Raw genomic sequence first — 27,884 nt, forward strand, 5'->3', positions numbered from 1 at the left:
TGGCTTCCCCACATTCAGAACACAGTCTATCTGGTAGTTCAGACATGTTAAACAGGCAAAAACTTGATAACAAAGTACAAAAAACGTTTTAAAATAAATTGTTACTGTCACTTTAAATTTTAAACTGAACACACTTTATTACTGCAATTGCGAAAAAGTATGAAGGAATTGTTCAAAATTCACCAAAATTTCACCACAGTGTCTTAAAGCCTTAAAAGTATTGCACACCAAATTTGGAAGCTTTAACCCTTAAAATAACGGAACCGGAGCCGTTTTTATATTTAACCCCTTTACAGTCCCTGGTATCTGCTTTGCTGAGTCCTAACCAAGCCCAAAGGGGAATACGATACCAAATGACGCCTTCAGAAAGTCTTTTCTATGTATCAGAGCTCCTCACACATGCATCTGCATGTCATGCTTCTCAAAAACAAGTGCGCAATAGAGGCGCGAAAATGAGACCCTGCCTATGATTAGGGAAAGCCCCTAGAGAATAAGGTGTCCAATACAGTGCCTGCCGGTTATTTTACATAATTCCCAAGATTAAAATAATTCCTCAAGGCTATGGAGTATAAAATATGTTTATATATAAATCGATTTAGCCCAGAAAATGTCTACAGTCTTAAAAAGCCCTTGTGAAGCCCTTTTTTTCTTTCTGTAATAAAAATGGCTTACCGGATCCCATAGGGAAAATGACAGCTTCCAGCATTACATCGTCTTGTTAGAATGTGTCATACCTCAAGCAGCAAAAGTCTGCTTACTGTTCCCCCAACTGAAGTTAATTCCTCTCAACAGTCCTGTGTGGAAACAGCCATCGATTTTAGTAACGGTTGCTAAAATCATTTTCCTCTTACAAACAGAAATCTTCATCTCTTTTCTGTTTCAGAGTAAATAGTACATACCAGCACTATTTTAAAATAACAAACTCTTGATTGAATAGTAAAAACTACAGTTAAACACTAAAAAACTCTAAGCCATCTCCGTGGAGATGTTGCCTGTACAACGGCAAAGAGAATGACTGGGGAAGGCGGAGCCTAGGAGGGATCATGTGACCAGCTTTGCTGGGCTCTTTGCCATTTCCTGTTGGGGAGGAGAATATCCCACAAGTAAGGATGACGCCGTGGACCGGACACACCTATGTTGGAGAAATACACTTTTATAAGAGTATGTATCTCTATTAATAACCCTGATACCAGTCGCTATCACTGCATTTAAGGCTTTACTAACATTACTTCGGTATCAGCAGCATCTTCTAGCAAATTCCATCCCTAGAAAAATATTTTAACTGCACATACCTTATTGCAGGAAAACCTGCACGCTATTCCCCCTCTGAAGTTACCTCACTCCTCAGAATATGTGAGAACAGCAAAGGATCTTAGTTACTTCTGCTAAGATCATAGAAAACGCAGGCAGATTCTTCTTCTAAATACTGCCTGAGATAAACAGTACACTCCGGTACCATTTAAAAATAACAAACTTTTGATTGAAGAAATAAACTAAGTATAAAACACCACAGTCCTCTTACGACCTCCATCTTAGTTGAGAGTTGCAAGAGAATGACTGGATATGGCAGTTAGGGGAGGAGCTATATAGCAGCTCTGCTGTGGGTGATCCTCTTGCAACTTCCTGTTGGGAAGGAGAATATCCCACAAGTAATGGATGATCCGTGGACTGGATACACTTAACAAGAGAAAGTAGCTTCTCAGGTACATTTCTTTAATTCAATTACTAGCAACCTTGGATGCGTAACTTTAATAACATATAGGTAATAAACACACCAGTCTCAACTGCACAATTAAAACGAGAGAGCGAGGGGGCAGAGGGGGAGAAGAAAGAAAGAAAGAAAGAAAGAAAAAGAAAGAAAGAGAAAGAAAAAGAAAGAAAAAGAAAGAAAGAAAGAAAGAGAAAGAAAAAGAAAGAAAAAGAAAGAAAAAAAAGAAAGAAAGAAAGAAAGAAAGAAAGAAAGAAAGAAAGAAAGAAAGAAAGCGAGAGAAAGAAAGAAAGAGAGAGAGAGAGAGAGAGAGAGAGAGAGAGAGAAAGAAAGAAAGAAAGAGAGAGAGAGAGAGAGAGAGAAAGAAAGAAAGAAAGAAAGAAAGAAAGAGAGAGAGAGAGAGAGAAAGAGAAAGAGAAAGAGAAAGAGAAAGAGAAAGAGAAAGAGAAAGAGAAAGAGAAAGAGAAAGAAAGAAAGAAAGAAAGTCATAGGCAGTGAGAAAGTGAGGAGGGAAAGAAAAGAAAATGTATGCTTACCCGATACATTTGTTTCTTTTTAGACATGATGAGTCCACGGATTGCATCCTTACTTGTGGGATTTCACCTCCTGGTCAGCAGGAGGAGGCAAAGAGCACCACAGCAGAGCTGCTATATATAGCTCCTCCCTTCCCTCCCACTCCAGTCATTCGACCGAAGTTAGGAAGAGAAAGGAAAAGCCAAGGTGCAGAGGTGTCTGAAGTTTACAAAAATAAATAACCTGTCTCAAAGAACAGGGCGGGCCGTGGACTCATCGTGTCTAAAAAGGAAACTAATTTATCAGGTAAGCATAAATTTTCTTTTTAAAGACACGATAAGTCCACGGATTTCATCCTTACTTGTGGGATACAATACCAAAGCTAGAGTACACGGATGATAAGGGAGGGACAAGACAGGGAACCTAAACGGAAGGCACCACTGCTTGAAGAACCTTTCTCCCAAAAACAGACTCAGCAGAGGCAAAAGTATCAAATTTGTAAAATTTAGAAAAAGTGTGAAGAGAAGACCAAGTTGCAGCCTTGCAAATCTGTTCTACAGAAGCTTCAATTTGAATGCCCATGAGGAAGCAACAGCCCTAGTGGAATGAGCCGTAACTGTCAGGAGGCTGCTGTCCAGCAGTCTCATATGCAAAACGGATTATACTCTTCAGCCAAAAAGAAAGAGGTAGCCGTAGCTTTCTGACCCTTACGTTTTTGAGAGAAAACGACAAACAAAGACGACGACTGACGAAAGTCTTTAGTCGCTTGTAAATACAATTTCAGAGCACGGACCACGTCCAAATTGTGCAACAGACGTTCCTTTTGAGAAGAAGGATTAGGACACAAGGAAGGAACAACAATCTCCCGATTAATGTTCCTGTCTGAAACAACCTTAGGAAGGAACCCTAGTTTAGTACGTAACACTACCTTATCGAATGAAAAATAAGGTAAGGCGAATTGTATTGCAATGCCGAAAGCTCAGACACTCTTCGAGCTGAAGAAATGGCAACAAGAAATAAAACTTTCCAAGATAACGACTTAATATCAAAGGAATGCATAGGCTCAAACGGAGCCCCTTGAAGAACTTTAAGAACTAAATTCAGACTCCATGGAGGAGCAATTGGTTTAAACACAGGCCTGATTCTAACCAAAGCCTGACAAAAGGGTTGAACATCTGGGACATCCGCCAGACGTTTGTGTAACAAAATAGATAAGGCAGAGATCTGACCCTTTAGGGAACTTGCCGATAAACCCTTTTCCAATCCTTCTTGGAGAAAAGATAAAATTCTGGGAATCTTAACTCTACTCCATGAGTAGCACTTAGATTCACACCAATAAAGATATTTACGCCAAATCTTATAGAAAATCTTTCTAGTTACAGGCTTACGCGCCTGAATCAAGGTCTCTATGACCGAATAAGTAAAACCCTGCTTGGATAGGATTAAGCGTTCAATCTCAAAGCAGTCAGCTTTGGAGAAATTAGATTTGGATGAAGGAATTGTCCTTGAATGAGAAGATCCTTCCTTAATGGCAGTCTCCAAGGTGGCAGGGATGACATGTCCACCAGATCGGCATACCAAATTCTGCGAGGCCACGCAGGAGCAATGAGGATCACTGATGCCTTCTCCTGTTTGATTCGAGCAATGACCCGAGGAAGAAGAGCAAACGGGGGAAAAAGATATGCGAGGCTGAAGGACCAAGGAACTGCTAGAGCATCTATCAGTTGCGCCTGGGGATCCCTGGACCTTGACCCGTATCTCGGGAGCTTGGCATTCTGACGAGATGCCATGAGCTCTAACTCCGGCTGACCCCATTTGAGAATCAGGTTGAAGAATACTTCCGGATGGAGTTCCCACTCTCCCGGATGAAAAGTCTGCCTGCTCAGAAAGTCCACCCCCCAGTTGTACACCCCTGGGATGTGGATCGCTGACAGATGGCAAGAATGGGCCTCCGCCCACCGGATTATCTTGGCTACCTCGGTCATCGCTAAGGAACTCCTTGTTCATCCCAGATGATTGATGTAAGCCACTGTCGTTATGTTGTCCGTCTGGAATCTGATGAACTGGGCCGAAGCCAACTGAGGCCAGGCCAGAAGAGAATTGAAGATCGCTCTCAGTTCCAGGATGTTTATAGGAAGAACAGACTCCGCCTGAGTCCACACTCCCTGATCCTTTAGGGGACCCCAGACAGCTCCCCACCCTAGAAGGCTGGCATCTGTTGTCACAATCACCCAGGATGGTGTGCGAAAGCATGTTCCTTGGGATAGATGATCCAGAGACAACCACCATTGAAGTGAGTAACTTGTCTCCTGTTCCAGGGTTATTCGAGGAGACAAGTCTACATAATCTCCATTCCACTGCCTGAGCATGTTTAACTGCAGAGGTCTGAGGTGAAACTGAGCAAACGGGATGATGTCCATTGCCGCCACCATCAGTCCGATTACTTCCATGCACTGGGCCACTGACGGCCGAGGATTGGACTGAAGGGTTAGACAGGTCTCTAGAATCTTTGATTTCCTGACCTCTGTCAGAAAAATCCTCATAGATATAGAATCGATTAAAGTTCCCAAGAAAGTCACCCTTGTCTTCGGGATTAAGGAACTCTTTCCCAGATTTACCTTCCACCCGTGAGTTCTCAGGAAGGATAGTACAATGTCGGTATGGGACCTTGTTGACAAGATGGCGCCTGGATTAGAATATCGTTCAGATAAGGCGCCACCGCAATGCTCCGCGGTCTTAGAACCGCCAGCAGAGACCCCAGATGTGAAAATTCTGGGTGCCGTGGCCAGCCCGAAAGTAAGAGCTACGAACTGAAAGTGTCTGTCCAGAAAGGCAAACCTTAGGAACTTGTGATGATCTCTGTGGATAGGAACATGTAGATATGCATCATTTAAAGGACCAATCAACAATGTAATAGCACTTAGTTTGAACTTCAAATGAGTAGTAGATTTTTTTATAACAAATTTCAGTTATAAATATTTCCACTCCCCTTGTACCATGTGATAGCAATCAGCCAATCACAAATGCATATACGTATAGTCTGTGAATTCTTGCACATGCTCAGTAGGATCTGGTGACTCAAAAATTGTAAATATAAAAGAGTGTGCACATTTTTTTTAATGGAAGTAAATTGGAAAGTTGTTTAAAATTACATGCTGTATCTGAATCATGAAAATTTAATTTAACCTGAGTGTCCCTTTAAGTCCACTGTCGTCATAAATTGACCCTCCTGGATCAATGGGAAAATGGAACGAATAGTTTCCATCTTGAAAGATGGAACTGAGAAACTTGTTCAGACTCTTGAGGCCTAAGGTAGGTCTGAAAGTTCCCTCCTTCTTGGGAACTACAAACAGATTTGAATAAAATCCCTTCCCGTGTTCCTGAACAGGAACGGGACAAATTACTCCCAGGGATGAGAGGTCTCTTACACAATGTAAGAACGCCTCTCTTTTTATCTGGTCTGTAGATAACCTTGAAAGAAGAAATCTTCCTCGTGGAAGAAAATTTTTGAACTCCAGTCTGTATATCCCTGGGACACTATTTCTATAGCCCAGGGATCCTGAACGTCTCGCACCCAAGCCTGAACGAAGAAAGAAAGTCTGCCCCCTACCAGATCCGTTCCCGGATCGGGGGCATGCCCTTCATGCTGTTTTGGAGTCAGCAGCAGGCTTCTTGGACTGTTTACTCTTGTTCCAAGGCTGGTTGGATCTCCAAGTAGGATTAGATTGCGAATAGTTTCCTTCCTGTTTAGAGGAGGAAGAGAAAGTATTTCCTTGAAATTGCGAAAGGAACGAAAATTACTTTGTCCTCCTTTTGGTTTATTTCTTTTATCCTGAGGAAGGAGATGACCCTTACCTCCCGTGATGTCAGAGATAATTTCCTTCAGGCCAGGTCCAAACAAGGTCTTTCCTTTTTAAGGAATAGCTAGAAGCTTAGACTTGGATGACACGTCCCGAGATAGCCACCAGAGAAGAGAATCCCTGGTCTCTTGATCCAGATTTAGTAGAGGGGACAAATCTGTGTAATCCCCATTCCACTGACTGAGCATGCAAAGTTGCAGCGGTCTGAGATGTAGGCAGGCAAACGGCACTATGTCCACTGCCGCTACCATTAAGCCGATTACTTCCATACACTGAGCCACTGAAGGGCGAGAAGTAGAATAAAGAACACAGCAGGAATTTAGAAGTTTTGACAACCTGGTCTCTGTCAGGTAAATTTTCATTTCTACAGAATCTATCAGAGTTTCTAGAAAGGAAACTCTTGTGAGAGGGGATAGAGAACTCTTTTCTTCGTTCACCTTCCACCCATGAGACCTCAGGAATGCCAGAACAATGTCCGTATGGGACCTGGCGATTTGAAAATTCGACGCCTGTATCAGAATGTTGTCTAGGTAATGCCTCAGGAATGCCAGAACAATGTCCGTATGGGACCTGGCGATTTGAAAATTTGACGCCTGTATCAGAATGTCGCCTAGGTAAAGGGCTACTGCTATACCCGCGGCCTTAGGACCGCTAGGAGCGACCCTAGAACCTTCGTAAAGATTCTTGGTGCCGTAGCTAACCCAAAGGGAAGAGCCACAAACTGGTAATGCCTGTCAAGGAAGGCGAACCTGAGAAACCGATGATGATCTCTGTGTACCAGAATGTGAGGATAAGCATCCTTTAAGTCCACGGTAGTCATATATTGACCCTACTGGATCATAGGTAGGATGGTTCGAATAGTCTCCATCTTGAAGGATGGGACCCTGAGAAATTTGTTTAGGATCTTGAGATCTAAGATTAGTCTGAAGGTTCCCTCTTTCTTGGGAACTAGAAACAAATTTGAATAGAAGCCTTGCCCCTGTTCCTCCTTTGGAACTGGGTGGGTCACTCCCATAACTAGGAGGTCTTAAACACAATGTAAGAATGCCTCTCTCTTTATCTGGTTTGCAGATAATTGTGAGAGATGAAATCTCCCTTTTGGGGAAGAAGCTTTGAACTCCAGAAGATATCCATGGGACACAATTTCCAACGCCCAGGGATCCTGGACATCTCTTGCCCAAGCCTGGGCGAAGAGAGAAAGTCTGCCCCCTACTAGTTCCGTTTCCAGATCGGGGGCTGATCCTTCATGCTGTTTTAGAGGCAGCAGCAGGTTTTTTGGCCTGCTTTCCTTTGTTCCAGGCCTGGTTAGAGCTCCAGACCGGCTTGGACTGGGCAAAATTTCCCTCTTGATTTGTATTAGAAGAAGTTGAAGCTGCTCCACTCTTGAAGTTTCGAAAGGAACGAAAATTAGTCTGTTTGGTCCTTAATTTGTTGGACCTATCCTGAGGAAGGGCGTGACCTTTTCCTCCAGTAATATCAGAAATGATTTCCTTCACTCCAGGCCCGAATAGGGTCTGCCCCTTGAAGGGAATGTTGAGAAGCTTAGACTTTGAAGTAACGTCAGCTGACCAGGATTTAAGACATAGCGCCCTACGCGCCTGAATAGCAAAACCTGAGTTTTTAGCCGTTAGCTTGGTTAAATGAACAACGGCGTCAGAAACAAATGAATTGGCTTAGCTTAAGAGCTTTAAGCTTGTCAAGGATATCATCCAACGGGGTTTCTACCTGTAGAGCCTCTTCTAGAGACTCAAACCAGAAAGCCGCAGCAGCAGTGACTGGGGCAATGCATGCAAGAGGCTGGAGAATAAAACCTTGTTGAATAAAATTTTTATTAAGGTAACCCTCTAATTTTTTGTCCATTGGATCTAGAAAAGAACAACTGTCCTCGACCGGGATAGTTGTACGCTTCACTAGGGTAGACACTGCTCCCTCCACCTTAGGGACCGTCTGCCACAAGTCCCGTGTAGCGGCATCTATAGGAAACATCTTTTTAAAAACAGGAGGGGGAGAGAACGGTACACCTGGTCTATCCCATTCCTTAGTAATAATTTCTGAAAACCTCTTAGGGATTCGAAAAACATCAGTGTAAACAGGCACTGCATAGTATTTATCCAACTTACACAATTTCTCTGGGACTACAATGGCGTCACAGTCATCCAGAGTTACTAAAACCTCCCTGAGCAACACGCGGAGGTGTTAAAGTTTAAATTTAAATGTAGACATATCAGAATCAGGTTGAAGTGTCTTCCCTGAATCAGAAAAATCACCCACAGATAGAAGCTCCCCTGCTTCGGCTTCTGCACATTGTGAGGGTATATCAGACATAGCTACTAAAGCGTCAGAGAGCTCTGTATTTGTTCTAGCCCCAGAGCTGTCTCGCTTTCCTTGTAACCCTGGCAGTTTGGACAATACCTCTGTAAGGGTATGATTCATAACTGCCGCCATGTCTTGTAAAGTATACACAATGGGCGCCTAGATGTACTTGGCGTCCCTTGAGCGGGAGTTATAGGTTCTGACACGTGGGGAGAGTTAGTCGGCATAACTTCCCCCTTGTCAATTTCCTCTGGTGATAAATCTTTTAAAGCCAGAATATGGTCTTTAAAATTTATAGTAAGATCAGTGCATTTGGTACACATTCTAAGAGGGGGTTCCAAAATGGCTTCTAAACATAATGAACAAGGAGTTTCCTCTATGTCAGACATGTTTAACAGACTAGTAATGAGACCAGCAAGCTTGGAAAACAGAATTTATGTTTACCTGATAAATTTCTTTCTCCAACGGTGTGTCCGGTCCACGGCGTCATCCTTACTTGTGGGATATTCTCTTCCCCAACAGGAAATGGCAAAGAGCCCAGCAAAGCTGGTCACATGATCCCTCCTAGGCTCCGCCTACCCCAGTCATTCGACCGACGTTAAGGAGGAATATTTGCATAGGAGAAACCATATGGTACCGTGGTGACTGTAGTTAAAGAAAATAAATTATCAGACCTGATTAAAAAAAAACCAGGGCGGGCCGTGGACCGGACACACCGTTGGAGAAAGAAATTTATCAGGTAAACATAAATTCTGTTTTCTCCAACATAGGTGTGTCCGGTCCACGGCGTCATCCTTACTTGTGGGAACCAATTCCAAAGCTTTAGGACACGGATGAAGGGAGGGAGCAAATCAGGTCACCTAAATGGAAGGCACCACGGCTTGCAAAACCTTTCTCCCAAAAATAGCCTCAGAAGAAGCAAAAGTATCAAACTTGTAAAATTTGGTAAAAGTGTGCAGTGAAGACCAAGTCGCTGCCCTACATATCTGATCAACAGAAGCCTCGTTCTTGAAGGCCCATGTGGAAGCCACAGCCCTAGTGGAATGAGCTGTGATTCTTTCGGGAGGCTGCCGTCCGGCAGTCTCGTAAGCCAATCTGATGATGCTTTTAATCCAAAAAGAGAGAGAGGTAGAAGTTGCTTTTTGACCTCTCCTTTTACCTGAATAAACAACAAACAAGGAAGATGTTTGTCTAAAATCCTTAGTAGCATCTAAATAGAATTTTAGAGCGCGAACAACATCCAAATTGTGCAACAAACGTTCCTTCTTTGAAACTGGTTTTGGACACAGAGAAGGTACGATAATCTCCTGGTTAATGTTTTTGTTAGAAACAACTTTTGGAAGAAAACCAGGTTTAGTACGTAAAACCACCTTATCTGCATGGAACACCAGATAAGGAGGAGAACACTGCAGAGCAGATAATTCTGAGACTCTTCTAGCAGAAGAAATCGCAACTAAAAACAAAAATTTCCAAGATAATAACTTAATATCAACGGAATGTAAGGGTTCAAACGGAACCCCCTGAAGAACTGAAAGAACTAAATTGAGACTCCAAGGAGGAGTCAAAGGTTTGTAAACAGGCTTGATTCTAACCAGAGCCTGAACAAAGGCTTGAACATCTGGCACAGCTGCCAGCTTTTTGTGAAGTAAAACCGACAAGGCAGAAATCTGACCCTTCAGGGAACTTGCAGATAATCCTTTTTCCAATCCTTCTTGAAGGAAGGATAGAATCCTAGGAATCTTAACCTTGTCCCAAGGGAATCCTTTAGATTCACACCAACAGATATATTTTTTCCAAATTTTGTGGTAAATCTTTCTAGTTACAGGCTTTCTGGCCTGAACAAGAGTATCGATAACAGAATCTGAGAATCCTCGCTTCGATAAAATCAAGCGTTCAATCTCCAAGCAGTCAGCTGGAGTGAAACCAGATTCGGATGTTCGAACGGACCCTGAACAAGAAGGTCTCGTCTCAAAGGTAGCTTCCAAGGTGGAGCCGATGACATATTCACCAGATCTGCATACCAAGTCCTGCGTGGCCACGCAGGAGCTATCAAGATCACCGACGCCCTCTCCTGATTGATCCTGGCTACCAGCCTGGGGATGAGAGGAAATGGCGGGAACACATAAGCTAGTTTGAAGGTCCAAGGTGCTACTAGTGCATCCACTAGAGCCGCCTTGGGATCCCTGGATCTGGCCCCGTAGCAAGGAACTTTGAAGTTCTGACGAGAGGCCATCAGATCCATGTCTGGAATGCCCTTTTGAGTTAAACACTAAAAAACTCTAAGCCATCTCCGTGGAGATGTTGCCTGTACAACGGCAAAGAGAATGACTGGGGTAGGCGGAGCCTAGGAGGGATCATGTGACCAGCTTTGCTGGGCTCTTTGCCATTTCCTGTTGGGGAAGAGAATATCCCACAAGTAAGGATGACGCCGTGGACCGGACACACCTATGTTGGAGAAAACACTTTAATAAATGTGAAAAAGCAGAATATAAAAAACGGTACTGTGCCTTTAAGGGAAAAAAACAATCACATAAACTGCAAAACAGTGAAAAAAAGCAGTAAACTCTACGAAATTTTTACAGTGTGTATAATAGGCTAAAATAGCATTGCACCCACTTGCAAATGGATGATTAACCCCTCAGGCTCAAAAACGAATCAGAAAAACGGTAAAACCGTTATAAACAGTCACAAGCAAACTGCCACAGCTCTACTGTGGCTCCTACCTGCCCATAAAACGACTTTTGTAGGCACAAAAACTCTTTACAGAGGTCCTATATGTCAAGGGACTCCTTCAGGGAAGCTGGATGTCTCAGACTGTAAAAACTACTGCGCAATTAGAGCACGAAAAAAGGCCCCTCCCACCATGCACTCAAAGTGAAAGGGCCATAAATAACTACTCCTAGGAGAAATCTAGTCAGCCATGTGGAAAACTAGGCCTCAAATAAAGATTTATCACCCTCAGTAAAAAACGTTTTTTATATATCATGCAAACGTTTTACATACTAAGTAATAAGAGCAAGTAACATGAATATTACCCTTTACTGCAAGCATGATCCCAGTTGTTTGTTAAATCACTGTAATCAGGCTTACCTTAAATATATCAGGCACTGTCAGCATTTTCTAGACCTTATCTCTCTAGAAAAAAAAATATACTGAGCATACCTCAGAGCAGATAATTTTGCAGGCCATTCCCCCAGCTGAAGTTTTCCCATACTCTTCAGTTATGTGTGAGAACAGCAGTGGACCTTAGTTACAACCTGCTAAGATCATCAAAAACCTCAGGCAGAACTCTTCTTCTAATTTCTGCCTGAGGTAAAAACCGTACAACGCCGGTACCATTTAAAATTAACAAACTTTTGATTGAAGATAAACTACACTAAGTCACCACATATCTCTTGATACTTCCTTTCTTGTCGAGAGCTGCAAGAGAATGACTGGGAGTGGCAGTTAGGGGAGGAGCTATATAGACAGCTCTGCTGTGGGTGTCCTCTTGCAGCTTCTTGTTGGGAAGGAGAATATCCCACAAGTAATGGATGAATCCGTGGACTGGATACACCTTACAAGAGAAAGCTTATTTTTATAACTTAACGCCCTCTCAATACATGAGGGATAGAAAGGGATTGGTGGTTCCACATTTGCATCCAAACACATAAGGCAAGTAACATTTTCCACGGCTCCTAAGTCCATATTGAGCACAATAATAAAAAACAATGAAAATTTTTTTTACTGCCTCTTTAAATTTTAGCAAGAAAAAACTTTTTCTACTAATGAAAAATGTGTGCTCAAACCAAAAAAACTATTTACAATCAAATTGATAAATAACAAAAAATATGATATACAGAAAACAAACTGGTACTGTTTCTTTAAATGTTAACTTTTTTACTGCAATAGCTAAAAACGCATCTTTGCAGCTAAACAGAAAGAAATTTCAAACACCCCTACACCTTAGCAACTCTGCTGAGGTGCCTACCTGCCAAACCGGACTGAATTCTTTGGATTCAACCTCCTGTGGAGCTGGAACGATCCGGGAGTGTAAAGATGGCAAGCGCTATAACTTCCTGCTTAACCTGTCATTGTAAACCATGCGGTTGTAGTCACTGTGCCGACGTCTTTCTGACAGACTATGGCGGCTAGTGCTGAGGGTTGCGCAGAACATCGGAAGAGCGCGAATCACTAGCTCCGCCCATCGTGGGCGTCATTGAAAAAATAACCCGGTTGGCTTAATGTAATAAACTGAAGCCGATGAGAAATAACTTATTTATAAAAAATGAGCTCCCCAGCCCCAGTGCCTGTACTTATGGCTGTCCTGTCATACTCTCTATTAACAAGAGAGAGATAACTGTTCCCACACAAGGATCTCTGTAAATGAGCCTTATGTCACTATGCAAGCAGAGTAAAGTGCCCACTTGCCTCTGAGAGTCCTTCCCAGAATAACAACAAAGTTAGCACTTACCTTGTATTCTGCCCGACAGAAGGGCAGCTCAACAGGTTTAGGAGGTCCTCTCCCTCCCATAGCCCTGTGGAAAATCAGAAGCCTGAGTTAATTATGCTTAGACTGTCAGGAGAAGGGCAGCATAAATGTATAGGAGGCGCAGTGAGAATTATGTCCCACCAGTTCCTATTGCTCTGAAGCCACCAAAAGCTCTACTGTAGAGACTGATATGGAATACGGCTATAACCTAGAACAAAGCAGCACTCTCTGGCACTACTTTAAAAATAATAAACTCTTGATTGAAGAATCTAATCTAACACCTCACTTTACCTCTTCCTATCACTAACGTAGGCAAAGAGAATGACTGGAGTGGGAGGGAAGGGAGGAGCTATATATATATAGCAGCTCTGCTGTGGTGCTCTTTGCCTCCTCCTGCTACCAGGAGGTGAAATCCCACAAGGATGAAATCCGTGGACTCATCGTGTCTTTAAAAAGAAAAGCAATAGGAGACAGCAGATTTACAAAATTTCATGGGAAGTGAAAAACAAGGCCTATAATTATTTAATGCAAATTATCAGCTTTTATTCTGCCAAATTGTGCTTTCCCCGCTCTCTCAAAGGAACGGAGACTGCCAGAATACTGCAGGTATTGCTGCCTATACACAAGTTATCTTAAAGGGAAAGTAATGTCAAAATAAAATAAATGGATTGGATAGAGGATAGTAACACTAGTAACTATTTTCCAATTTATTTATTTTATCAATTTTGCTTAGTTTGCTTCGTATATTTTGTTAAACGGTAATCCTAGGTGAGCCCAGTAGCATGCACCATGTATGTCTTCAGCCATCAGGTAGCAATGTTATACATAGTTGCAAACACTAAAACAGAATGCTAAAGACACATGCACGATTCCAAACTCCCATCAGTCTACCTAGGTTTACCGTTCAAAATAAGAACAAGACAAGAAATCAAATTTGATTTAAGAAGTAAATTGAACAATTGTTTAAAATTGCTCTATCCAAAGCATGAAATTTGATTTTGACTTTACTAGTCCTTTAAAGTACTGCTTCTGATTGGCAACAACAAATGAGACCAGTAACCTGAATTCCAGCAGGCTTTTGAGAGGGTGTGTTCCTGGACTATTATGCAATATTAAAATATTTTGTATGCAGTTTTTTTGCTATGTGGTGCTTAATTGCAATAATATAACGTACAAATTAACAAATTGACTTCCAAGTCCCTTAAAAACAAGGAGGTCCTATATGAGGAGGTATGTAAATATTGTAATGATCAGTATTCATCAAATCCATCCCTTGTTATCCAGTAAAAGGCCACATTTTCCAAAATGTCTGAAACACATCAACTGGTGCATTAAAGTCATAATCTAACTTAAAGGGACATGAAACCCAAATTTTTTTCTTTCATGATCCAAAAAGAGCATGTGATTTTAAATAACTTGCCAATTTACTTCTATTACTTAATTTGCTTCCTTCTCTTGTTATCCTTTGCTGAAATGTTTATCTATGTAAGCTCAGGAGCAGCAAAAAAAACCTAGGTTCTAGCTGTTGATTGGTGGCTGTATATATATATATATATATATATATATATATATATATATATACACACACACACACACACACATACATACACACACACCTTATGTCATTGGCTCACCCATGTTTTCAGTTAGCAACGAGTAGTGCATTGCTGCTCATGCAACAAATGATACCAAGAGAATGAAGCAAATTTGATAATAAAAGTAAAGTGGATAGTTGTTTTTAAATTGTATGTTCCACCTAAATCATAAAATATTTTTGGGGGGTTTCATGTCCCTTTAACCCTTTGAGTGCTAAGCACTTTCCCACCTGGGTGCTAAGCACATTTGAGGGTATTTTAATTTTACATTTTTTTATTTTATTTTTTAAGGTTAGGCGATTACCTTTCCAATGGTGGGTCTTGGGGGTCTGTAGCTGCTTAGATGCCCGAGATACAGGCTTCTAAGCAGCATGCTCCCTTTCCCTATATTGTGCATTCTGTTTTTTTTTTACATAAAGTTGCGCGGTAACGTCATCACGTCATTACGCGTGACGTCACCACGCAAAACGGGAAGCCCCGGCGATGCCGGGGTAGGAGCGGGTGGGAGCCCCCAGATCTCCCTCAAGGTGGGAGAGTGCTAGCGACAGATCTGAGCCGTCGTTAGCACCTGAGTGAGAAACTCTGCGACGGCTCAGAGCCGTCGTTAGCACTCAAGGGGTTAATAAGCAATGCAATGTGTTAAAGGGACACTAACCCCAATTTTTTTTCTTTTGTGATTCAGATAGCGCATACAATTTTAAGCAACTTTCTAATTTACTCCTATTAACATTTTTTCTTCGTTCTCTTGCTATCTTTATTTGAAAAAAAGGCATCAAAGTAATTTTTTGGTTAAGTACACTGGACAGCACTTGTTAATTGGTGGGTGAATTTATCCACCAATCAGCAAGAACAACCCAGGTTGTTCACCAAAAATTGGCCGGCATCTAAACTTACATTCTGCCATTTCAAATAAAGATACCAAGAGAATGAATAAAATTTGATAATAGAAGTAAATTAGAAAGTTGCTTAAAATAACATGCTCTATCTGAATCACGAAAGAAAAAAATTGGGCTCAGTGTCCCTTTAAGACATCCTCTTAATAGTCTCTAAAAAAAGGTGTGTAAACTTTTATATTTACCTCTAGGTGTTAATGATGCCTGCCTCTCAACTTCTGCTTGCTGCCGGAGGTTAGCTGGTATGTTGTTATATATTCTCTTATAATGATTGTACACTGCTACAGAAAGCACTTTCTTGGCATAAGATTGTCCAACCACAAATTTGTCGAGGTAGTTGTATATCTGAGAAACCAGAAAGAAAAAAACACTTCTTATATAAAATGGTTTATTTCACTGCTATTTTAATAAAGAGGGGGGGGGGGGGGGTGTAAGAACAAACGTAAAGTGAAAAAAAAAAAATCCAGGTCACACCACAATCTTGCAAAGCTTATAATCACTCCCTAATGATACAGAATGTCATAACTAAATGTTCAGAACAACAATTCCTTTATTTAATGAGGATAGCTGAAACATAGGAGTTGCTGTTATTTTATTTTTTAAACAGTGTTAATTCTTAACCAGTCAGCATATATAAAATAAAAGTGCCAAACATGTAATTTCTAACATGCTTTCAAAATGATAAATATATAATATTTTAACCAACATTTAATACCTGATCGCGAGTTATTGTTGGAATTAGATCAAGCGCAAAATAACACATTGTGTAATCAATTATGCATTATCTGGCCCTATTTGTTTTCAAATGTGTCCAACCCAAGACCAACCCACTGAAACAATATGGAATTCAAGTGCATTGTATCAATTACTCCACCTATTCATGATGAATATTATATGTCTGAATCAGGAAAGAAAATCTTTAGTACTATGACTGCAAATATGTACTAGTAGACGATATGTGGCATGCTTGTCTAGATATTAGTATTTATTTTCATAAAATAAATGACATTTATTCAAAAGTTGTGGCTTTCGTATTTAGTATTCGTTTTTTATGTCACTGTAAGGGTTACATTTTTGAAATGCATTTTTTCCAAAGTACTTTCTAGTGATCCATTTGCAATAACAATTTGCATTGCCTGACATGTACCCTTCACTTTCTAGTGAGTATAATGAAAAACACCAATAATGAGGGCCATGTATCAGGAGAGTGAAAGATCAAACCTTTTTGGGAGGTGGAGGTGGTTTCTGCTGAAATGCCAGTTTAACAGCTTCAGCTGCAGTCTCTGGCTCCTTGTTGATGCTTTTCTTTGAATCTGCTTCTGACAACACAACAAAGAAATGGTGGCATTTCTCGCACTTTACAAAACGGGTAGAGGCTGTTAGAAGAGAGAGAGAAAATGACTCAGATGAGGTGAACTGGCTTGAAAGGATCGTTTGCTTGTGTCAGTAGCAGTTATTCCCAGGCATCAGGCCAGAGCTGAAATAGATTGCTGAGCCAGCGATAACTCACAGACAAAGGTCTCCACATGGGTGCACAGATCTCCACATTTTGGACATCGCAACTGATTGCCTCCTTTTCCAGAGCCCCCGGTAGATTTCTTACTGCTGCCTTCCGCTACAGCTTTCTATAAAAGAAAACACATTATGAATAATATGAGGCAGATCATTTATTTTTAATTCCAAACGAAAAGAGAAGTAAATGAAGCTTCTTATGGTTTGCACAAAGACTATACTTCTGACAATATACGCTAATTTTACAGTTTATTCATATTTTACATTACAAGGACATGACATGCAAACATTTTCTCTGTTCCTTCTAATAAAGGATATTTTAAAATGTAATAAGTGCTTTGTTTTTTTGTGCTGAATAAACCAACTTTTTCAGTGGGAGTTGTCCCTATCAGCCAGCCTCAGTCTCACAAAGTGCTTTAACTTCACCCTTTTTTTGTTAAAAAAAAGTCAAAATGTTTAACTGTTGCTTTTTCAGAAATAATCAAAAAAGAAAATGGATGCTTATCTGATAAATTTATTTCCGGATATGGTGAGTCCACGGCTTCATCAATTACTGTTGGGAATCTCACTCCTGGCCAGCAAGAGGAGGCAAAGAGCACCACAGCCAAGCTGTTAAAGGGAAATGAAAACCAATTTTTTTTTCTTTCATGATTTAGAAAGAGCATGCAATTTTAAACACGTTTCTAATTTAAGTTTATTATTTAATTTGCTTTAATCTCTTGATATACTTTGGTGAAAAGCATATCCAGATAGGCTCAGTAGCTGCTGATTGGTTGCTGCACAAAGATGTCAAGCGTGATTGGCTCACCCATGTGCATTGCTATTTCTTCAACAAAGGATATATAAAGAATGAAGCAAATTAGATAATAGAAGTAAATTGGAATGTTGTTTAAAATTGTTTTCTCTACTGGAATCATGAAATAAATTTTTTGGGTTTAGTGTCGCTTTAAATATCACTTCCCTCCCCACAACCCCCAGCCATTCGACCGAAGGGAAATGGAGAAAAAAGGAGTAACACAAGGTGTAGGTGTCTGAGGTTTAATAAAAAATAACGGTCTTGAAATAAAGGGCGGGGCCGTGGACTCACCATATCTGGAAAAAAACCCATTTATCAGGTAAGCATAACATTTTCTTTTCTTTCCTAAGATATGGTGAGTCCATGGCTTCATCAATTACTGTTGGAAATCAATACAAAAGCTAGAGGACACAAGATGAATAGGGAGGGACAAGACAGGCTGACATAAACAGAAGGCACCACCGCTTGAAGAACCTTACCCCAAAAGACGCCTTGTCCGAAGCAAAAGAATCAAATTTGTAAAATTTGGAAAGACCATGCAAAAAGAACCAAAGTAGTTGCAGCCTTGCAAATCTGCTCCACGGAAACTTCATTTTTGAAACCCAAGAAGAGGAGACAGCCCTAGTGGAATGAGCCTTAATTCTCTCAGGAGGCTGCTGGCCAGCAGTCTCATAAACAAAATGAATTTTACTTCTCAACCAGAGAGAAAAAGTAGTAGCAGAAGCTTTCTGACCTTTATGTTTCCCAGAGAAACAAACAGGGCAGAATACTGGCAAAAATCCTTAGTCTCCTGTAAATAAAATTTTAAAGCATGCACAACATCCAAGTTGTGCAACAAACGTTCTTTATGAAAAGAAGGACTAGGACATAGAGAAGGAACAACAAATTTCCTGATTAATATTTCTGTCCGAAACCACTTTAGGAAGGAACCTTAGTATGAAGAACCGCCAAGATAAGATAAGGTGAATCATACTGCAAAGCTGAGAGTTCCGACACTCTCCGAGCAGAAGAGATAGCAATAAAAAAACAAAAAAACAAACAAACAAAACTTCCAAGATAACAACTTAATATCTATGGAATGCAATGGCTCAAAACGGAGCCTGCTGCAAAACTTTAAGAACAAGGATAAGACTCCAAGGAGGAGCAATAGACTTAAACACAGGCTTGATTCTGACCGAGGCCTGACAAAAAGATTGCACATCTGGAACGTCAGTCAGACATTTATGTTGCAAAATAGAAAATGCAGAAATCTGACCCTTCAGGCTACTGACTGACAAATCCTTCTCCAGACATTCCTGGAGAAAAGACAAAATCCTAGGAATCCTGACGCTACTCCAAGAGTAACCATTGGATTCACACCAGTAAAGATATTGACGCCATATCTAATGATAAATCTTTCTAGTAACTGGAATGCGAGCCTGAATCATGGTCTCAATGACCAACTCAGAAAAAAACAAGCTTAGACAAAACTAAGAGTTCAACCAAGCAAGCAGTCAGCTTCAGAGAAACGAGATTTGGATGAAGGAAGGGACCCTGAATCAGAAGGTCCTTCCTCAGAGGCAGTTTCCAAGGTGGGAGAGACAACATTTCCACTAGGTCTGCATACCAGATCCTGCGAGGCCACATAGGGGCTAATAGAATCACCAAATCTTTCTCCTGTTTGATACGAGCCCTCGTGGAAGGAGAGCAAACGGAGGAAATAGGTATGCAAGACTGAAATCACAAGAAAACCGGCAGAACATCTATCAGGGGAGTCTGCAGATCAATTGACCATGAACCGTACCTTGGAAGCTTGGCATTATGCCAAAATGCCCTCAGAAGCCAACTCCGGAACCCCCCCATTTGAGGGTTTACCTAGAGATCACCTCCGGATGGAGAGCCTACTCCCCAGGATGAAATATCCGTTTGTTCAGAAGTCCGATTCACAATTGTCCAAGTGGATAACAGACAGCAATTGTGAGCTTACGCCCACTAAACAATCCAAGTCACCTACTACATGGCAAAGAAACTCTGAGTTCCTCCCTGGTGGTTGATGTAAACCATTGAGGTGATATTATCCGACTGGCACCAAGCTAAGGGCGACTAAGGCCAAGCCATCAGAGCATTGTAAATCGCTCTCAATTACAAAATGTTAAAGAGGAGAAGACACTTCAGAGACCATAATCCCTGCGCCTTAAACATGTCCCAGACTGCTTCCCAGCCCAGCAGGTTGGCGCCCGTGTACACATCACCCAGGAATGTCTCCAGAAGCATGCGCCCTGAGGCAGATACTCGTGAAAAACCACTACGGGGGGTGAGTCTCTTGTCGACTGATCTAGATCTATCCTCTGAGACAGATCCAAATGTTCTCCATTTTATGGAAAATAGCAAAGGGAATGATGTCCATGGAAACCATCAGACCAATTCCATCCATACATTGAGTCACTGAAAAGTGAAGGTAAAATCAACTGCAGCTAGATCCAAACTCCCAACCTTCTGGTTGCAAGATGGCTAAGCTATCTCCCGGACAATAGACTGCAGAGAGAGGAAAATGAATAAATCCTTGATTATCTGACCTCTGTTAGAAATCTTCTCCTATATAGAGAATCTATTGAGGTCCCCAAATAAATCACCCTTGTAAATGGAACAAGGGAACTCTTCTCCAGATTCATTTCCCATCCATAAGAAAGTAGATTGGACAAAATCTCTCGGAAGAGAGATTGCTCGATGGAAGGATGACACCTGAACCACATATTGTCCAGCAAAGCACACTTGCAATACCCCAATACCTAAAGTCTTTCTAGGATGACGAAACTAAGAAACTTGAGAAGATCCCGAATCATGGGAACAAAAAGTACACATCCTTCAGGTCTATGTTCGTTATGAACAGGCCCTCTTGAACCAAAGGAGAATAGATACTACTTTGAAGGTCAGAACCTAAAAACTTGAGGTAAATACCTAGATTCCGTTCCCAGACTGGGACTGGAACTATCATTCCCAGAGAGGAAGGTCCTGAACCCAGTTCAAAGAATGCCTCATCATACCTGGATTGCAGATACTCTAGAAGGAGAAATCTACCCCTGGGAGAAATCTTAGATTGGACTCCAAAATACATGACTGACCCTGCAGAAAGAGGAAAAGGAAAACATTCCTTTAGTCTTACTCTCTTGACATGTGGTAGAAAAAAAACATATCTGTACGAGGAGAGTCCACAGCTTCATTCATTACTTGTGGGAAATACAGAATCTGGCCACCAGGAGGAAGCAAAGACACCCCAGCCAAAGGCTTAAATACCTCCCCCACTCCCCTCATGCCCCAGTCATTCTGCCGAGGGAACAAGGAACAGTAGGGTATAAATGGTGGCAGAAGAAAAACAAAATAAATTTAGGTCCGTCCACTGGAGAACCGGGTGGGAGCCGTGGACTCTCCTCGTACAGATGGAAATGAAATCAGGTAAGCATAATTTATGTTTTCCAGCTTAATACGAGAAGAGTCCAGGGCTTCATTAAATTATGTCTGGGAAACAAATACCCAAGCTCTAGAGGACACTGAATGAAAACGGGAGGGTAAAAAGGGGCGGACCCTATTCTGAGGGCACCACAGCCTGTAAAACCATTCTCCCAAAAGCTGCTTCAGCCGAAGCAAAAATGTTGAATTTGGAAAACTGTAAAAAGGAGTATGTAAGGAGGACCAGGTAGCCGCCTTACAAATCTGCTCCATAGAGGCCTCATTCTTGAAGGCCCAAGAAGAAGCCACAGCTTTAGTTGAGTGAGCCGTAATCCTCTGAGGAGGCTTATGTCTCGCTGTCTGATAAGCCAAGCGAATCATGCTCCTCAGCCAAAAAGAGAGGAAAGTGGAAGAACCCTTCTGCCCTTTGCGCTTCCCCGAATAAACAACAAACAATGCTGAAGTCTGTCTGAAATCCTTCGTAGCCTGAAGATAAAATTTCAAAGCTCGAATCACATCCAAGTTATGAAGTAACCGTTCCTTTGAAGAAGGGTTAAGACACAAGGAAGGAACTACAATATCCTGATTAATGTTGCGATCAGACACAACTTTAGGGAGAAATCCCAACCCAGTGCGGAGGACAGCCTTATCGGCATGAAAAAACAGGTAAGGAGGCTCACGTTGCAAGGCCGCCAACTCGAAGACTCTGCGTGCCGAAGCAATAGCCAGTAGAAAACAATTCTTCCAAGACAGTATCTTAATAGCAAAAGAATGCATAGGCTCAAACGGAGCCCTCTGCAAAACCCTAAGAACCAGATTCAAACTCCAAGGAGGAGCAGAATGTCTAAATACAGGCCTAATCCTGGATAGAGCCTGAACAAAAGACTGTATATCAGGAAGTTCAACGAGCTTCTTGTGTAACAACACAGATAGAGCCAAAATCTGCCCCTTTAAGGTACTGGAAGCAAGTCCCTTCTCCAAACCGTCCTGGAGGAAGGAAAGTATCCTGGATACTCTGACCTTATGCCAGGAATGACCGGCTTCCTGGCTTGAATGAGATTATCAATCACACTCTCAGAAAACCCCCTCCTGGTTAAGACTAAGCGTTTAATCTCCACGCAGTCAGTCTCAGAGAATCTAGATTTTGATGCACAAAGGGGCCCTGTACCAGCAGATCCCTGCGACAGGGCAAGCTCCATGAATGGAGACAATGACATCCCCACCAGATCCGCAAACCACATCTTCCGCGGCCACGATGAAGCAATCTGTCAGGGTGCCAGGAATCAGACTAGGACGAGAAGTGCAAAAATAATGACACCTTTATTAATAACTAATAAAATAATTAATAAAAGTCCACAAGTCAAATAACAAGCCAGGCATCAAAACCAGAGCTGGTAGTCAGACGAGCCGAGTCAGGAGCCAAAGCGAATAGTCAGACAAGCCGGAATCAGGAACAAGGAAAACAGCAGAGTCAGGAACAAGCCAGGGATCAGGAACCAGGAAGGACATCAGACAGCCAGGTAATACACAGGAACTCTCACAAACAGGTCTGAGACAATGCAAAGGCAAAGCATACTGAACAGAGGCCCTTTAAATAATAAGTGATGACATCACAATTCTGAGAATGCACCATAGTCAGCAAGAGAGGCGAGTAAAATGGCTGCCAGCAGCACATGGCAAACAAAACAGGGGAAAAACCCTGACACAATCACAATAGTTGATGCTTGCTCCTGCTTGATGAGGGCCACTACTCAAAATAGAAGCGGTAATGGTGGAAATATGTAGACTATGTTGAATCTCCAAGGCACTGCTAAGGCATCTATCAGTTCTGCCTGAGGATCCCTGGACCGCAACCCGTATCTGGATGCCATGAGATCCATCTCCGGAGTCCCCTATCTGATGCAAATCTCTGCAAACACTTCGGGGTGAAGAGACCATTCCCCCGGATGAAACAATTGTCTGCTGAGAAAATCAGCTTCTCAGTTGTCCACACCTGGGATGTGGATCGCTGACAGCGAGCAATTGCGGGTCTCCGCCTAATCCAGAATCCGAGATACTTCCCTCGTGGCTAAGGAGCTTCTCGTCACCCCCCCCGATGGCTTATGTAAGCCACGAGGTAATGTTGTTTGACTGGAATCTGATGAACTGGGACAAACCCAGGAGGAGCCAAGCACTCAGAGCGTTGAAGATCGCTCAAAGTTCCAGGATGTCGATTGGAAGAAGCGACTCCTCCCAATTCCACCTCCCCTGTGCCTTCCTGTCACCCCAAACAGCTCCCCATCCTGAGAGGCTTGCGTCCGTAGTCAATCTCCCAGGATGGTCTCAGGAAGGATGTCCCCTGGGACAGCTGATCTGGTCCTGTGATGAAAGGCAAAGAATGACTGGGGGATGAGGGGAGTGGGGGAGGTATTTATGCCTTTGGCTGGTGTGTCTTTGCCTCCTCCTGGTGGCCAGGTTCTGTATTTCCCAGAAGTAATGCATGAAGACGTGGACTCTCCTCGTATTAAGATGGAAACATAAATTATGACTTACCAGATAATTTCCTTTCCTTCGATACAGGGAGAGTCCACAGCTGCATTCATTACTTGTGGGAATACAGAACCTGGCCACCAGGAGGAGGCAAAGACACCCCAACCAAAGGCTTAAATACCTCCCCCACTTCCCTCATCCCCCAGTCATTCTGCCAAGGAAACAGTATGAAAAATAGGGTGAAAAAGGTGCAAGAAGAAAAAATAAATTTAGGGCCGTCCATGGTCGGGAGCTGTGGACTCTCCCTGTATCGAAGGAAAGGAACTTATCTGGTAAGTCATAATTTATGTTTTACTTCTTAATAAAGGGAGAGTCCACAGATGCCTTCATTACTTGTGGCGAACAATACCCAAGCTACAGAGGACACTGAATGCTAATGGAAGGGTATAAAAGAAAGGCGGACCCTAATCTGAGGGCACCACAGCCTGCAAAACCTCTCCCCTGAAGGCTGCTTCAGCAGAAGCAAAACCATCAAACTCTGACACTTCTCTGCCATTCTCCTGTGACGAAAGGCAAAGAATGACTGGGGGATGAGGGAAATTGGGGAGGTATTTAAGCCTTTTGCTGGGGTGTCTTTGCCTCCTCCTGGTGGCCATGTTCTGTATTCCCACAAGTAATGAATGCAGCTGTGGACTCTCCCTGTATCAAGAAGGAAAACACTTTTTTCACCCGTAAAGTCAGAGGATAATTCTGCCAGACCAAGTCCAAACAAGGTCTCATCCTTGAAAGGAAACTCCAAAAGCATGGATTTGGAGGAAACATAAAATATTGAACCTGCAACTGCAGAACTATAAAGCCTAGGCTATACCACTAAGCCACAGGTAGGCTTCTCAGCTGACCAAGGATGTCAGCCACAATGCTTGGTGGCCTGGCACAGCAAGTCTAATAAGACAAGGTATTGCTCTAAATGAACAATTAAACCTCCAGCTTCTTATCCATGGATCCATAAGGGAGCAGCTACCCTCCATAGGGATCAAAGTTCTCTGAGCCATAGTAGAAAAGCTCCCTTCTACTTAGGGCACCGTGCTTTTTAATGGAGTCAGCAACTTTTTTAGGAAAATCCTTTAAAGGACGGGAGACAGGGAGAAAGGTATCCCTAGCTTCTCCTATTCCTGTGAAAATATCCAAGGCACGTCTAGAAACACTTCCTCCTAGGAAGGATCATCATAGAAATTATAAAGTTCACAAAACTTTCAAAGGTTGACAACGACAGTGGTATCCATGTCGTCCAAGTAGCTTAAACCTCAATTAACAGTACACGAGGTGTTGAAGCATACATCTGAAGGAGACCACTTCAGCATCAGATGAAGGAATTATACTGTCCGAATCTGAGATTTCACCCTCAGAAGCTACCGGCGAATCATCTTCATCAGACTTAGGAGAGAGAGAGAAACCTGTGTAGCAGAAATCTTACTATCTGAATTGTTAAATGTCGTCTTGCGTTTTCTCTGTAGGAAAGGAAAAACAGATAAAGCTGCAGATACCGCACAGGATACCTGAGCTGCAAAATGTGCAGGCAAATACACTTCTCCAGGAGATTGAGAGGAACTGCAGGACGCTGCATGTGACGCCACAGAGGCTTTGGAGGTTTAAGGAGAAAGCTGTGGCATTGCATGAACAGGATCATCCTGGAAGACATGAGGTTCAGAAGAAAACAACCTATCTTACACATTCAATTGCATAGACAAACAGTCTAAAATTGTCCTTAGAGACAAGAGGCTCAAAACGAAGAATATCATAATTTTAAAAGATTCATTCTAAATATAAGGGACAGAAATGCTTAATTAACTATTTGTACCTCAAGATCCTTTTAATAATCATTTGTTCCTGGGTATAGACTTTTACTCCAAGACCCTGAACAAATGCCACAAACACTTCTTTTAAAAATGATTTAATACATCTTATCCTAGATGTACAAACAATCAAAACTGGATAAATACAATTAAATAACAGTGGAAACAAATTTCCTTAATAAACCCTTAACTTAAAGGGACACTGAACCCAATTTTTTTCTTTTGCGAAAAAAATTGTAGAAACGTTAATTTTCCTACCTTTCTAAATCCTTAAAGGGACACTGAACCCACATTTTTTTCTTTTGGGATTCAGATAGAGCATGCAATTTTAAGCAATTTTCTAATTTACTCCTATTAACAATTTTTCTTCGTTCGTTCTTCGTGAGATTCCCAACAGTAATTGATGATGCCGTGGATTCACCATATCTTAGAAAAGAAAAGAGTAATTTTTTTATGTTGAAATTGTTACTAAACAAACATTTTTAATTACTACAACACAGCTGTTAGTGTAGGAATGTTTGGAAAACAGAGTCGCGAGTATTCATTTTATAAATCATCTGAAAGAGATCACTATATGCTATGAAAGCTTAGACTCTGCAGCCTACACTATTTACCCTATAGTCTACACAGCATTGCTTTGATTATTCTAGTTATAGTGCACCTGCACTGAGATATATTACGCAATCCTTTCAATGTTGTTGAGAAGCCAGTTCGATGTAGTAAACATTGCTTCACGAACAGTCCACCATTTTCAGGCTTTTTTTGTCTTCTTAAAAATAAAAAAAATACTTAATGTGCCCTTTAATTTAAGGATTTATTTTTTGAATATTGCATCTTTTTTTGTCCTTATGTTTCAGCTGTAGGCTTTGTGCAACCTCTGCTGATGGTGTGATGTGCTGAAATTTAGGAACAGCAAACTGTTTCTTGCACTAATGTCACTATTCAGTTGCATGTTTTTGTCATGTCAGCACCCTAAACTAGATGTCACCTACTTACTGAATACACAGGATGTACATTTGTATATAACTAGAGAATAACTAAAGAGTGAACAGAATATGAAACTGCCCTAAGGCCAAGTCACCACAACTGTATTCACATAAGATGACTGTTTTATGTATTTATTTATGTTTGCGTTTTTAGATCATTAAAGTGTTTTTCAATGAGTACATTTTCCTATCAAACATGATAAATAATATTTAACTATGGAGAATACATCTTCAGGTTATCATATTTAGACAAAAAAAAAAAAAAAACAACAACTATGCAACCCTCTTCTTTAACCCCTTAATGACCACAGCACTTTTCCATTTTCTGTCCGTTTGGGACCAAGGCTATTTTTACATTTCTGCGGTGTTTGTGTTTAGCTGTAATTTTCCTCTTACTCATTTACTGTACCCACACATATTATATACCGTTTTTCTCGCCATTAAATGGACTTTCTAAAGATACCATTATTTTCATCATATCTTATAATTTACTATAAAAAAAATTATAAAATATGAGGAAAAAATGGAAAAAAACACACTTTTTCTAACTTTGACCCCAAAAATCTGTTACACATCTACGACCACCAAAAAACACCCATGCTAAATAGTTTCTAAATTTTGTCCTGAGTTTAGAAATACCCAATGTTTACATGTTCTTTGCTTTTTTTGCAAGTTATAGGGCCATAAATACAAGTAGCACTTTGCTATTTCCAAACCACTTTTTTTTCAAAATTAGCGCTAGTTACATTGGAACACTAATATCTTTCAGGAATCCCTGAATATCCCTTGACATGTATATATTTTTTTTTAGAAGACAACCCAAAGTATTGATTTAGGCCCATTTTGGTATATTTCATGCCACCATTTCACCGCCAAATGCGATCAAATAAAAAAAATCGTTCACTTTTTCACAAATTTTTTCACAAACTTTAGGTTTCTCACTGAAATTATTTACAAACAGCTTGTGCAAATATGGCACAAATGGTTGTAAATTCTTCTCTGGGATCCCCTTTGTTCATAAATAGCAGACTTATATGGCTTTGGTGTTGCTTTTTGGTAATTAGAATGCCACTGCGCACCACACGTGTATTATGCCCAGCAGTGTAGGGGTTAATTAGGGAGCATGTAGGGAGCTTTTTGGGGTAATTTTAGCTTTAGTGTAGTGTAGTAGACAACCCCAAGTATTGATCTAGGCCCATTTTGGTATATTTCATGCCACCATTTCACCGCCAAATGCGATCAAATAAAAAAAAAAGTTACATTTTTCACAATTTTAGGTTTCTCACTGAAATAATTTACAAACAGCTTGTGCAGTTATGGCACAAATGGTTGTAAATGCTTCTCTGGGATCCCCTTTGTTCAGAAATAGCAGACATATATGGCTTTGGCATTGCTTTTTGGTATTTAGAAGGCCGCTAAATGCCGCTGCGCATCACACGTGTATTATGGCTAGCAGTGAAGGGGTTAATTAGGTAGCTTGTAGGGAGCT

At 41.4% G+C, this 27,884-nt stretch overlaps 1 protein-coding gene across 1 annotated transcript in view; it reads right to left on the reverse strand.

Moving 5' to 3' along the window:
• CLPX (caseinolytic mitochondrial matrix peptidase chaperone subunit X) overlaps positions 1-27,884 on the reverse strand; it is a 191,365-nt gene that overhangs the window by 126,535 nt on the left and 36,946 nt on the right. The window contains exons 3-5 of the mRNA XM_053719351.1: positions 16,864-16,978; positions 16,575-16,729; positions 15,539-15,698 (exon numbers count right to left, since the gene is read on the reverse strand). Of these exons, the coding sequence (XP_053575326.1) occupies positions 15,539-15,698; positions 16,575-16,729; positions 16,864-16,978 (430 nt within the window). The remainder of the gene's footprint in view (positions 1-15,538; positions 15,699-16,574; positions 16,730-16,863; positions 16,979-27,884) is intronic.

Source organism: Bombina bombina, chromosome 6 (assembly GCF_027579735.1).
Source record: "Bombina bombina isolate aBomBom1 chromosome 6, aBomBom1.pri, whole genome shotgun sequence".
NCBI classification, from domain to species: Eukaryota; Metazoa; Chordata; class Amphibia; order Anura; family Bombinatoridae; genus Bombina; species Bombina bombina.